Raw genomic sequence first — 15,146 nt, forward strand, 5'->3', positions numbered from 1 at the left:
TTGAATAGCAGCTTTTGATCACAAAAATCATTCAGTCATGTTTACAAAGTACTGCATTTACGTACGCCGTAGAAATGCTCTTACGATGACTTGACTTACGTTGAAATTGAAGACAAAGAGAGCCACAAATTTCAAAGGCTCCAGTTCTTACGGATGAATCTCGTCTCTGCTTGTCTTCGCAAGTTCATCAAATAAGCATGTACTTTGTAAGTTCATCGAATAAGTATCATTTTTACCGCGTAGCTACCCAACACCACATATGGATGGGTTGATCATGTTGATGTGTACACGCCTCCTCCCGGCTCCCCGCCGCATCAAGTACACGTTACAAATTCCCTCCACCAGATCTCTTTCGGGCATAGCACCCTAGACAAGCGCATATCCCCAGAATGCCGAAGATTAGCCCAAAAATAAGGGCTATGGCATCGCCTGCGTCGAAGGCAGAGACAACAGGGAGGCACAGGGCCATCACAAAGAGAACGAGTTGCCAGCTTTCAGCCATTTTTCGATGAGTTTCGTTCTCCTCAACGTTAAAAATTGGAGATTGTTGCACGATATAGAGGTACGTCTGGTACACCGAGTTCTGTCATACCACAAAATGCAGGTGCATATGGACGGTGAACAGACTAAACTCGTGACCCTGACGGGGAAACAGCTGGTACTTTTGGAAATCCGCCCTGGATATTTTGAAAGGTGCAGATCACCAGCGCAAGGAATTTCCCGAACCTCGGCTCCGGGTTGGGCTTATGATGACCGTTTTTCTGAGCCGTTTCAACTCGTGACACTGACGGAAAAGCAGCTGATCAACAGAAACGACAAATTCCCTAAAGGTCTTATCGAAGGTTTCAGGTTACCGGTTGCTGCGGTTGAGATCCCTCAATTTGGGGGAAAAATAATTGTGATTGCTGGGCCTGGAATTCCACTGTTTGCGCATGAAATATCAAGACCCGGGTTAGGGTCGCAACACCCCCCCCCCCCTTATCGCCCCCCGTTCAGCCGCTGACCAATGTTATGAAACTAGTAAAATGGGGCCAAACATAACAATCGGAATGCTAAAGTTCCTAAATTTATTCTCAAATTGCCATAGAATGCGCAACCGGACCGGACTCCGGAACTGCCCGGCCGCTGCCGGGCATGGCATTCACTCACCCCCCCCCCCCCCAACACACCTTCATACCGACCCCCCGATTCCTGAAAACTAGATCCGCCCCTCAATTAGAATCTAGTGATATAATCTTACTTTTGCACATGACTATTTTAAAGTGGTATGCGGCCATGCCTTGGCGAAAAATAAATAAAGTATACTTTACGGACTCAGCCTAGCCATCACAAGCAATGGAACATGCTTATGCAGTCCTTCCGTATAGCTTCATGTTCGATTCAACCAACCAACTAAGATCTATCTGGTAAGAAATCGCATGAGAACACCGGTGTTACATAATAATTATTTAGCTGAAACAATATACAAGTCTTCAACACTTGGCTAATTTGACGGACGTCATCAGAAATCCGTGACTGTCATTAGCTTTAAAAGGTGCTCTTCCGTGCTCTTCAACAAATTAGATTTTTTTTCACGACTAATTTTCAATTTATATGTTTATTAAACCCAAAACCCTCACGTTTTCCCCTCTGTTTTTGGCGCTTGCAATAAACCCTATGGAAATATGGCTTTTGCTGTTGCGCATACTTTTAGTTATGCTTATAGTGTTCTCTAGCAGTGGCGCACTTCGACGCTTCCTCATGCCGTGTTGACAAACCTCTTTGTTGACAAACTTCAAATTCATTCAGTTAAATGCTGGTACTTTTACCTTATTATTAATGCTTGCTGTTGAACCTTTGTGAACAATTTCAGTGTCTTTAAACTTAGTCCGAAATTTCCGGTGGCGTCCGGAAATTGGGCACAAAATCAGCTGAGCGTTCCCTATCGTGGCGCACTAAATCTCAGGGAAAATCCCAAGTTAACATTAAATAATTGTTGATAAATTCTGATAAACCATTATTATCTGTACTTACATACCGGATGAGGAGTTTGTCAAAAAATAGTTTTCACTGTGCACTTCGAAGTAAAATCAGAAATTCACGCCAAAATAAATTTCTCTGCTAACTTTGTAACGGGTACAAATGAACTCACGATTTATGAGCGGGAATTTGTAGAGCTTTATGACATTTGACTTACCGTGAAATTTCAGGTAAAACTATTGCTCTACTAAGGTGCTAGAAGCGAAAAATCAAAGTGCGCCACGTCACGGGTATACATCAACAATACTTATTTACTTCGTACTAAAGATTCCCCTGAATTATTGTCGGACTGCAAACAAACTCGACGATTTTTAATTTATTAGTCCATAAATAAACATGGGCGATTTGGGGGTTTTTTTCCGTTCGATGTCTCATTAAAAAAGCGATGATACCTTTCATATTGCAATAAAAACAAACCATATTTTCTGTGCTAAAACTCGGCAATAGTGCAGGGCGAGCAGCTGTATTCTGATTTGTAGTACATGTACATTGAACTTGGGCCCTTAGTTTTTGTTTTATCTCGACCAAGTAGGAAACGTTTCAGCTAGCAAATATCGGTCGTGCCAGCCCCTTACGCCTTTTACACACATTTGTCCACAGTGACACACCCAAGGGGGGCCCGGGGGCTTGAACCCCCTCAAGAGGTCGTCAATTTTTTTTTAAGTCAAAAAAGACCGTCCCCCCCCAAAAAAAAAAAAAAAATTCTGCGGCCAAAAATTGTGGGCAACATTTTTTGAAAAAAAAATCAAACTTCTACAAAAATTGGAAAAACAATTGTGAGCCCCCAGCCAAATCCTAACCCTAACCCGTGTCGGAACATAGGGGTTTCGGAACATAGAGCAGTCACAATTTCTTCAACCCGCCCCACCCACCCAATCACGGCAGATGCGCCAAAGATCAGACGAGATCGAGCCCCTTATAGCTAGCTAGCTAAAGCTATTTTAAAGACCTTTCTCTTTCAAAACGTTATTTTTTTCATCCTTCAAAAGTGAGATTCATCATGGTAAAACAATTTAGAATTTTAATATAGCCCTCGTATTACAAATTACATGTACCTCTCAAACTGATGCAGGCAAAACTGAACACTACACAGGACTTGTGCTTATCTTCACAATCAATTTATTCCTGATCCTGAGCGACGTCATACGTCACTACATACATTGTAATTTTCTTGTACAGCTGGTCGTATGACGTTTTCTGTTTTGATCACGTGATGATATGAGCAATAACAAACGTAACGACACCGGCTGGCCGGCTGCGCGCTGCATGCACTAGCATTGATCAATGCACTGTGCTAGCTGTACGTACGAAGGTACTGTGCTGTGCTGAAGATATGGCGGCTTCGGAAATCAGTCAGCGACAGGACTCTGAACTGAGGGGCTTTTCTGACAGCTCCGAGGATGTCCATTTCAAAACCATTCCCTCCACCGTGGACCTTGAGAGTACAGGAGTGCCCCTCAACACCCCCTGGACATTTTGGCTAGACAGGTTTGATGATTTAGACTGTTTGAGAGGAACGAGAAATTGACATTGTTGGTGCTGGATTAACTTTGCACAGTGGTTATTACAATTTTTAGTTGACCGAATTATTGGTCCAAAAAAACTTTTCCTTGCATAGTTTGCCGAATTTTAATTCTAGTTTGATGTCGAGTAGACGTGTGCTATTTATGAGCTAACTGTTATGATTGAAGAATTGATTGGAAATAATGCTTATCCTGCTGCCTATTTTTTTCACGATGTCAAAAAAAAACTTAGGATTCATCGCTCTGTCCTGTTTTTTTCATGGTTACTCATTTGGGAAACCCCGGCCCTACTGCTCATCTGAAAGTTGGAATTTTCCAAATTTCTGATGAGTAGGGCTTGGGTTTTAACTAGGCAAACAAGAATGCGGAAAAGTAAATTCAGGGTTTAGATTTTAAAAACTGGCAAATCAGGAAAAGAATGGCAGAGAATGTTGCGTTCGTTCCTTCCTGGTGGCATTATCAGTATCACATCGACAACAAGCAACGCAATTAGCCCTATACTGCAATTATATTTGATTCCTAAGTTGTCACTTAAGTATCAATTAGGCCTAGTATCCCATTCCAAGGATTCCTGACCTTTGTGGACAGCCACATAATTAACACGCATAATTTTAGAGATTCCTTAACCCTAGCCTTCCCAAATCAAGTTAATGCAAAATGGAGGATTTTGTAGAATAAGGTGTTTCATGGTGATATGAAATCTTGCCGACAGGGCAATTTTACACGCATTGCTGTGTACACATCTTCATTGGAAAACTTTGGCGTTTCCAAGTCATCATGCAGTCATTCCAAAATGTGCCCGCAGTTAGCAACACGTGTTCTTTTTGCCCTGTGAACAAGATGGCGCATATCACCTTAAAAAACCTTCATGTCTGTTTAGAAAAGAACATGCCATTGATAACTTACAACTAAGCCTTTCTAAGATAATTAGGTCAACTACTTACCCCAGGATGGTTCGGTAACGGTCTCATACCCTTCAAATTACGTGGACCATCAACACAGTCTTTGTTCAAGACCAGCGATTGCAACAAAAGACTATTTAGCACCTCGGTTAATCCGCCAACAATGGGCACTTCAGTGGCGAGGTTTTCACGTATTTTGTACGTGAAAGATCAACCCTAGCAGCAGAGCGGTACCTCGAAAAAGACGTGATACTTTGACAGATGTGAATACGTGAAAAGTAAGCCTATTGTTAACTTTTCACGTTTTTTGTTCCAACAAAAGGTTTTCACGTCTTCGGGTTTCACCTTGCTATGGCAAAAAGGTGTCAAGGTCTTGGGCCAGACCTTGTGTTGTTTGCGCTCAGCCGTGCACAAATTTAAGCCTAGATTATACTTGAAATCCTCCGCACTGCTCCAGGATGTCACTGGCTCTGCCTCAACATATTGACAGTGATTGCTGGAGGATTTTGCAGGGTGGAGGCAGTGGTCACCCCTCCAAAACCCACATTCAAGAAACAACAGAGGATTTTGCAGGATTGCGGTTGCATCCTAGCAAAAGTGCCTAGGGAGTTAGGATTAATGTACAATTGACTCATTAGCATTCATGTCATGACTTTTTTCCTCTTCAGGTCGATTCCCAACTCAACAGCTGCTCAGGTAGAAGCCAATCTACAAAATATTTACACAGTTTCAACTGTTGAGGTAAATATACAATGTAATATGCCTGTTCGGTATTCCAAAATAGTCTGGTGCACAACAAGATTCGACGATTTATAATTCAGGATAAACGCAGCAGATAAATACACACAAATTCTGTGGGGGACTGGGTAACCGAATCTGCATTCTGTGTAATTTTTCATGCAATCGAAAAGAGATGGAAATTTCGTTCGCTTAAAAGTTTGAGCACACAAGACACCTAAAAACACTTCGCTGTCCAAATGATTTTTGCAAAAAGTTACTTCAGAACACGACAATCTCTTCAATTTTGCTGGTACCCCGCCTATGCTTTTGCATACGATGAAATGTTGCTCCCGAGAGAAAAATCGTCAAATCTTGATGTGCACATACGCAGTTGGAATACCGAACTGGCTTATTGTCCTACACGTGTAATTTGGCATTACAACTGTGCATCTGCATATACCAAAATTTGCTAATTTTGACTTTGGGATGAACACAGGTGATTAGTGTGGCAACCATATTTGCAATCTGAAATTTTTGTATGCAATTATTTTTTAATACTGTGGATGGAATGTAGGGAAAAAATGTTGCAACCTGACACCACTTTGAACAGCGGTTGTGTACAAAGTCTACGGAGAGTCAAGAAAAGAAGTATAATTTCCTTACAAAATTGGAAATGTTTCTCAGTCGCAGAGTCATGTTTTGTCATCTTTTTTGCAATGACTGACCTCCATTGAGATGATATATGAAGAAAAAAGTGGCGTCAGGTTGCCACCTTTTTTTCCAAATTATGTAGAACAAGAACTTTTCTTCTCGTACAAGAACTTTTCTTCAATTTGCTTGTTTGTTTGTTTGTTTATCCCAAAAAGAAAAAATACATGATTTCACATATCCATTTGTAAAACACATGTGTACATTTGAAATTTATCTGAATTGCATTTTATTTGTTTCTTTTTTGTCTCTCAGATCGTTTGTTCCTCCTACAGTGCTGTGAGTCATTGGAAATAATATGCCAAGAAATATTTCGGCCCAAAGAAACTAAACTATTATTACTTGATTTTCAGAGCTTCTGGGCAGTTTACAACAACATCCCTGATGTTGACAAGCTAGCTTACCGCTTCAGTTATCATCTAATGAGGAATGACATCAAACCTATGTGGTAGGTTTATTTGGTCCGAATGCCTCTGGCTTGATAAGCAGTCAAAGGGCCTATGTTTAATGCATTCCTTGAAAGTGCACCTTTGTGTCTCATTGAACCCTATTTTCAATTTTCATATTGCCATTTTCAAGGGTATTTTGGTGACCTTTTGGTTTTTATGCAAATGCAAATTTCCATATTCATGAGCAAAAGTGTGATGTCATTTCAGACAGAGACCTCAATGTTACAGCTATTTCTGCACCAAAAGTTGCCAGAATTTTGGATACTTTGCTGTTGTAGATTCTCTTTTCTTTGGTGATTCGTTGTGTCAGGACATGGCAGTAAGCCCATGAGCAAACTTTTCTCACAAATATTTTCAATGAGCAAATGTTTGGATTAAACATTTCTTCTTTTTCCACCTGCCGCTAGAGGGCGCTGTAACATTTTATGACATCACCAGTAATTTTTTTTCTAAAGTACAACCTAGCCAGAGACTAACATCATTAAAAGCAAGTTCACATCTTTTTCCACTTTCAAATTATAGGGCACTTCCGGTTAGAACCGGAAGGAAGGGTCACATGATTTGGCACACACGAGATAAAATAGAGATGCGGCTTATTCTATCAATTCCAGCAAAGTCAAGTTCAGGTCTCTCGCAGTTGATTTTATATTGATTTTCAAAGATTAAATCTGGAAATCTTTAATTGCTTGTATTTGGCACTCGGTGACGTCATCATGACGTCAGAGTAATATGCACCACTAGGGATGAGGGTTGATACAGTTTGAAGTTACAAGTTCATACCATAAACCGTTTAGGAGAAAACCCGCGGAGAGATATTGTGCAGGATAAAAAAGAACGAAAGAAAGAAGATTTATCAGAACCATTCTAAACAGTGGTCGGGTTGTGCCCAACCACTCAACAAGAGGCCAACTCATGTGTATCCTTATGGAACCAAAGCACGCACCAATGCAAAGGGTCCATGCATTTGATATATCTGCTTCTAAATATTTTCTTTCTTTAAATCTTTACACTAGCTGGTTGATGCTGTTTTTACCAGACCAGATTACTTATTTTAGAAAAAATTATTCCTATTCCAAAAACTTTACTCCGTATCAGGCAAGTTGGTACACAATTGACCTTTCGCCATTTGCAAGTTAGCCACGCCCCTTAGACAACCCATGGAATTTTGTACAGTAAGTTTTGTTTGTCTCAGATTTTGCGCGCTCCGCGTCCATTCGTATATCATGTAATTGGACAATATTTCACAAGCTGCGTTGACGTGATTCTACCGCGATAGGTCAATACATGTACCTTCCTTTATTTTTTTGGTGAACCCAAATGCAATATCCAACTGATGTACTGTGTTGGTATTTTCTTAGAATTTCCTCTTCATTTCTGTTAAGAGAAATCGGGTTCCAGTATCGAGAATATTGAACTGTAAAGGGTCCAAGAGATGAATTTTTCTTGGGAACATATGTTGTGCAACTTTCTACTCCTCTTAAATACATGTATATGCAAAATATATTTATGACATTCCTTTTTGGTTAATCTTATTGAAAAGTGCGCTTTAAACATTTTCCATTCTTTTCCGTACAACTGAGGGCACCGTTGCTGTGATGTCAGTTCAGGAAGACACTGTTCAGTTTAGGGGTTTTCTGTTCAAATTGTGAACCCAAAAATTGTTCATTGAAAACGTGTGTGAGAAAAATTTGCTCATTGGCTTACTGTCATGTACTGACACAACAAAAAATCAACTAAGACTAAACAAAATTATCAACAACGAAATATCAACAATTCTGGCAATTTTTGGTGCTGATATAGCTGCAACATTGAGGTTTTTGCCTGCAATGACATCACACTTTTGCTCATGAATAAGGAAATTTGCATTAGTATAAAAACCGAAAAGACACCAAAATTCCCCTGCTAATGGCAAAACGAAAATTGAAAAATTGAAATGGGCCAGAAAGGTTCACTTTCAAGGATTGCATTAAAAAAATTAATTACATTGCATGGGCCCTCTATTAAGTAAATACGTCTTTCCCTTCTCATGGAATTGTACCTCTTACCAGATATTGCAAACACTTTCTTCTTTCTTTATAAATTATATCATTGTCAATTCTTCCTACCGATCAATGTTTTATTCTCAATTTGCACTGATGTCAACTTAATCCAGTGAAAGGAAAGCATGCAGGAAAAGGAAAGTGCTTATCACAAACATTTCAAGGAAAAGCTGCTATCTGCATTTCCCGAACAGTGCAAAGCGGTTACTCTTAGTACAAAGAAATCATTGAAATTTGATGACCAAGGAAATTTATTGGCAAAATGTATTTCCCATGTCATTGAGCTCTGGTGCTGTGCCCGCTTGACCTACAATGACCTTTGTCGTGTACTCATTATTTGAAACAGTCAGAAGGCCATGACTTTGTAAACATGTGCATTGCCTGAAGGTTTTTCTTGGACCATAGTTCTGTGTTTCCACAGTCATTTGAGGCAATAGGCCTACTGTTCATTGTTTTTTGAGGGAGACGGACTCAAGGGCTCTGTGAATTGATAGAGTAAGGTTCCCCAGCAACCCTCCACTCACCACCCCCCCCCCCCTGCCTACCCACTTGAAGCATGTGCATCCTCCATCCCCTTGTACCCAAACTCAGAAAGAAAGCAAATGGGTTTTTTATTGTTATAATCACACAGAGTTCCCACCTCTTCAAAAAGAAACCCAGCAAGATTTTCCCCTGCAAATCTCTCCCAAGTTACATCACTCCCTACCCCTTCCCTGTATTAATTAATCCAGACACGTGGTCACTGTACACTCACAAGGCCCCCTTCAATGGAGAAACCAATGTGCATGCTATTGTACAAAGCAACTGCCCCATGACGGATTATCTGAACAATAGCTAGCTCAATGCCTTCGCCATTGAAGGGGGCCTTCGTGATGGAATTGATAGCATGCCAAGAATGGTCAATATACACAGGCAGGCAGCTTTTCCTCAGATCAGCAGATTTTCAATTATTAAAAACTTTACTCCTTTGGAATTTATTCCTATGTCGTGTGAATGTCTAAAGCTTTATCACATTTTGTTTTCTTGAATTGTTCTTTATAAAAACATTGCTCTTTCTGTTGAAATTTTCAGGGAAGATCCAAGCAATGCAAGCGGAGGAGACTGGAAATTCAAAGTACCAAAAGAACAGACGGTGAGAACGTGTCTGATCTTGTGTTGCATTTTTTTAAATTGGAAAACAGATTATATTACAGGCAGTGGCAACAGGTGTGGCACACTGATCATTTCCTTGTTTTCTATTCGTCACCCGAGTTCATGTTTTTAGCCGCTCTGTGTTTCCTGTGTAGTGGTTGGATGAACAGATCTGGCTACCGACTACCTAAAAAAAAGGGCAGTTCTCAGGAAAAACATAATTCATTAAGGGAATAACAGTGTGAGGAGCCGGTCTTCACTGCGTGATAATGACCGGGTGTGGGGGTGACCGCTGTTAATGGACCGAGACGGAGTTAATATTAATTTCCTTGTTAAACCATTAATAAATACCTTTATAACGAAATAAACAGTTAAAATGCTCCAATTTTGTGACTTTTTTCCGACGATATTTCCAGACTTTTTTGTGTTCATGTTCATGGGCCATATTTTAGCTTAACAGCTATAACGACGTAAACTCAACAGAAACTGCTGCCGTAGCGAAACAAATTACAACAATGTTTTCATATCTTTACCTGATGGAGGAAGCTGAAATCTCGTTTACACATTCCTTGTGTCCGGAATTACAAAGATGCTTGGTTTAGGAAAGGTAAATATGTCGGTGGGTGAAGTGTTTCAAAGAAAATAAATCGTACATCTACGCTTTCGTCGTAAACATCCTCAGTATATACTTCACTGCTGTACGATGTCGTTTCAAAACTTCCTTACGCGCGCGCACGCACGCATCCCTAGCAACTGTGTTGCGTACGCGCGCGTCAGTCTCACGCGATGGGGGTTGAGCGCATGTGCAGTGCTCAATTGTTAAAAGCTACCGCAGGACTGTTACTATATTTTGACCAATCATTGGCTTGCATGGGGCTGAACGGGGCTTGATCAATGCTGGTTCAGGGGCCATTTATTCGCTTGATCTTTGAAGCCGGTCCATTATCACCGTTAATGACCGGCCACGTGATCGAGTCTCGACCAATCAGAAACCATCAACTCTCCAAGGTATTTATTAATACTAAATATAAATGGAAAACAACTTTGTAATGTTCAATATTACCGGTAGGTGTTAACACTGTAAACTCAGTGTGTTACCTCCCGTAAGAAAAATCCAAGTTACCTCCCCACCAAGCTGGGGAGGTAACTTTCACTTGGGAGGTAACACGCTGAGTAAACAGTGTTTATACACGGTGAAGGACAAAACCTAATATTGGATTTACATCACCCCAGGCAAATTCCATCTTCTGAATAGTTTCATTACGATACCCGCCGCTACATCAGATTCAAACCAGCTAACCGATCCCGGCAAGCTCGGTGGTTGAGTGGTAAGAAGTCTGCACTAGGAAGCAGGAGGTCGTGGGTGTGAGTCCCACCAGAGTGATTTTTCTTACTTTCACTCGGGAGGTAACACACTTAGTAAACTGTGTTTATCCTTCGGTGAAGGGCAGATCACCCGACACAAATTCCATCTTCTGAATAATATTGTACCGCATAGTGACAAAAAGTATAGCCAAGGCTATGAAGTGCAAAAGGTGATTGTTTATGGGTGTGGGTGTGTCCAACTTGATCATTCACAAGTTCTTCTTCATTTTGTTTCTTCACAGCATCTAATGATTGTTTCCATTCGTCCACGCAGTGTTTTGCGTTAGTGGTGTAGTTCTCGAGGTCTCTAGAGCTGCATGGCTGGGGTAGTAGTGGGCATTTGAGGCAGTGATCCATGGTGTGGTCTGTTTCTGGATGTACCAGTTTTTGTCCTCGGGCAATTAAGAGTTTTCCAATTAAAGAGTTTTTGCTTCTGCACCAGGAGAGAGGTTTTCAGCAGGAGGGATTTTCATGTTAGTTGGAGGAGGGTTGTTTTCGACTCTTTCTCTCCAGAGGTTGATTCTTGTTTCTTTCCAAGATGTTGTCCAGGCTTCGACACGACTAAGAAAGCTCCTCCTTGACTTCAGTCTTTGTATTGGAGGTTGGCGTCCATGAAGGAGATCAACTCGCATGGACCTTTATGAACCTTCAAGAGTTGATCGCCCGCTAATTGAGGACTTAAAAAAATTAAAATAAAAACGTCCATTGTATTTCCCTGTCATCTTCACACTCACAAACCACAACATTTGCATCACCATTTTTGTTTATCAAAGACTTTTCTTTGTTATATTTTGTTCATCTCTTAGGGGAGAGCGTGGAAAGAACTCTTACTAGCGACAATAGGAGAGCGTTTTTCAGACTGCATATCACCAGGTAGATGCAAGATTCACTGTATTTCTGGCTATAGACATTTCTTTTGTTAAAACTAAATGAAGAATACCCCTCTTTAAACTCTTTGCATCTGACGAGCTTATGCTATTTCGGCTCAAAATGGCGCTATCTGGAGATGGCACACCAGTATCAGGCTTTCAAGTATTCCAACTTTTCCTACTTTTCTCTACTTAGTTTACCTTGCTCCTACTGTTTTTCTTGGAATTCCTATTTTTTTCCTACTTTTTCCTACGTTTTTGTCCCACAACTCCGAAAATGAAATCTCATTGAATATTTTTCATAACAGTGTTACACACTGTCATATGTAAATCACCCAATGAAGGGCTTGGGCACAGGAGTACTGTAACTGTACTTCCAAGAGCTTAGTTGAGGATGGAGCACAAGTGTTGTGAGTGTAGAACATGCCAAATGAGGCTTATGGTGCTGTGACATGGGTGAGTATCAACAAAAACTACCCCTGAAAGCCTGCAAAATATGTACTTTTATCTTGATTTTGTCCTCCAAGGTCCTACTTTTGTCATGTCTTTTTGTTATTTTGATCCTACTGTTCTCCTACTTTTTGACCTGGGTCTGCTTGAAAGCCTGGAGAATATGTGAAATGTGCCCAACTTTACCAAATTCGCAGTGAGACATTCGCCATGACATCACAAAGTATGAACTTAAGTACCAAAAAAATTGTAAATTTCATTTACGTCTTCAATTAATTAACCTTCCTGTTATTCCACAGAGGATGAGATCTGTGGAGTGAGCGTCAGTATACGAAACCTAGACGTCGACATCCTCCAAGTATGGAACAAGAAAGCGGGACTGAATGACAGCGAAATCAACAGAGTGGTTGCCATGGTGAAAGACATACTACAGGGAATCGAAATCAAGACTCATTTCTACAAATGTAAGCAGACATTTGTCTTGGATGATTCTTTTTTTTTGGGGGGGGGTAGGGGTGGGTGGGGACTGATTCTTGTTTAATCCAAGAGTCATGATTCTGTTTGGAATGGAGTGTCGTTTATCAGCTGGAAAAGCACTGGGAAAAATCCTTCATATTGTCACCTACTAACTATAAAGCCCCTCAACGTTGATAATTAAAGACATTGAAGGTTACAAATTTAGGGTCCAAGGTGTGACATTTTCCCCTTTCCCTGTTACCTTGATACTTTGTAATTTGCCATTCAACTATCATTAGGAAAGACTTCAAATGAGTTTTGATTTGTTGGGTAGGTAGTTTGCTAGTCATAATCAGTCTTGGAGGACGACTGCATAAGGAGTGCATCAGAATTGTAAAATCATAGATGTCAGATGAAACGGGGACAGGAAAAAAAGTGCATCCCAAATTTCCAGAATGACCCATATTCTTTTGAATAACTTGACTTAAGGGAATGTACATCATTGGCTTTTGCTGTAATTTTCAGAAATGGAGTATTTGAGGGGTTAGTATAACATATATGAAATATTGTTACACTGACATGTTTGAAGTTTTGTGTTCGAAAATGCTGGAAAAACCAAGGAAAACAAAATTGTTCAAGTAGTCTGGTTCCCTGACTCCACTAAAGATGAAATGGATCAATTTATAGTTGCCAGAAAATTGTAAGATAAGGGAACCAGTCTAGCTGGCCTGCACCCGTTCATGAACATGTAACCAATACCAAACAAAATTTGGACTGAAAAAAGGGTAAATTTGGAGCAGTAGTTGAAATATAGTTAGGTTTTTCCAACGGTGGTCGGCCGACTACTGTTGGAAATGTATACAAAAATACCATTTTCTTGAAAATGACTTCACACCAGGTGCCATAATTTTACAGGATGCTTTAGACTGTTATTAACCAACATCCTAGTGAGGTACATTTTTTGTATTTCTTAAAAACTTGGTAGTTTTATTTTTCGATGTTTGCAAATGTTGTATATTCCCTTTAACTGAAGGAATTATGAGCACTTCCCTGCAACTCGGCCATATATCTCAATGTTTCCTTTCCCGTCTCTGCCATTCTTTTCACAGCGCATCAGCAGCATCATGCATTTGAACGTGGACAGAAAAAATAGACTTCGATCCTTAAAGTAAAAAAAAAACTGAAGACTTCTTTTTAACATTATGTGAGCAATCTGTGTGCTTTATGGATACTGGCAGTCACCATGTGATGAATCCCTTGGGACCTTTCCGGCAGTCTCATCACACACTCCTGTGTTTATCACGTCAAAAAGGAGCACGGTTAGTGAGGAAATAGGAGGTACGTACCCAGGGATGAAGCATGGTATCGGAACCCTCATGAATGACAAGGAGGCTCCAAGGTTCAAGTACATACCTGGCAGTAAAGGGCGCGCCCTTGGCACTGAAGAGGCGCCCTTGGTGTGTTGCCCTGTCGCCATACGTGAGCAGTTTCATTTAGCAGCAGAACCATTCAAAGTAACCGGGGAATACCCATAGAGCTACAGAGTGCCCCCCCCCCAAAAAAAAATCGCCCTCTTTTTCACAGCTTTTTATATAAAAAAAAAATACATTGCAAATATTGATACATACTTAAAAAAGCAGCAGAATAATTTACTCAATAAGTATTTTATTCAATCGGAAAGATTTTTTCGTCGTTGAAAAACTAATGAACTACACTTGTCAAAAATGTATCAAGATCTGCAGTGTGTTTTTTTTTTAAAAGCTGTGAAAAAGAGGGTGCTTTGAGGGTTCTTTAGGTTTTTTTTAGACACCCTGTACATTAAATTACTTGAGAGCTAACTTGCTGTACACAGTGCAGCCTGCTGAGTGCAGCCATGTTTGTGCACAAGCCTATGGGAAGTTTAAATTTTGTACGGCTGTTGTACGGCTTTTTGCAGACAGCTACATTTGGTATTTAAAACAAATGCAACAGTGAATCGGAGACGCCCAAAATCGAAACACACAATCAGCAAATGAGCCTTGAAAAGTTTCATTCCATAATTTCAAACGTCCTACGATCCTGCATATTCCATTCAAAACGTCCGTGCCCAAGTGTTGAGGAGTTAGTGCTCAAGTAATTTAATATAGCTCTATGGTAGTACCTTCCTCAATGTTGGGTTTTGTAGGGTCCGGGAGGGGTAGAGATAATGCAGTCAGGAATCCTCTCAGAAATGGTAACAGGTTGTTGAGTCCGTTGGCCCTATGTATCGACTATTAAGGGTTCAGTGCAGGCTGGTCACAGGACTAGCTAACGATGTGAACACAAAATTCCTCAGTCGAGGAGGAGGTGGGGGGGGGGGAGGTATCAAACTTCTGCTTTGTCTCTGACTTACAGATAGGTCCTCGTTCTAGGAACATCAATTTCAATAACACGAGGCCAAAGTGTGTGTGGTTTGAAATTTCAAGGCATCAGTGGTTCTCTAAAACCAGTGAAAAGACAAGGCCAGGGACGAAGCTTAGGTTTCCAACCCCCCCCC

The 15,146-nt window shown here is 40.6% G+C and overlaps 1 protein-coding gene across 1 annotated transcript; it reads left to right on the forward strand.

Annotated features, from left to right (window-relative positions):
- The first annotated feature begins 3,239 nt into the window (after nt 1–3,239).
- LOC119737136 (eukaryotic translation initiation factor 4E type 3-like) lies at nt 3,240–14,185 on the forward strand. The gene is made up of 7 exons (XM_038211253.1): nt 3,240–3,507; nt 5,113–5,185; nt 6,226–6,320; nt 9,432–9,492; nt 11,663–11,729; nt 12,475–12,639; nt 13,741–14,185. The coding sequence occupies exons 1-7, from the start codon at nt 3,353–3,355 to the stop codon at nt 13,782–13,784; spliced, it is 660 nt and encodes a 219-aa protein (XP_038067181.1). The 5' UTR covers nt 3,240–3,352; the 3' UTR covers nt 13,785–14,185.
- The last annotated feature ends 961 nt before the right edge of the window (nt 14,186–15,146 follow it).

This window comes from Patiria miniata, unplaced genomic scaffold (assembly GCF_015706575.1).
Source record: "Patiria miniata isolate m_02_andy unplaced genomic scaffold, ASM1570657v1 HiC_scaffold_3, whole genome shotgun sequence".
Classification (NCBI taxonomy): Eukaryota; Metazoa; Echinodermata; class Asteroidea; order Valvatida; family Asterinidae; genus Patiria; species Patiria miniata.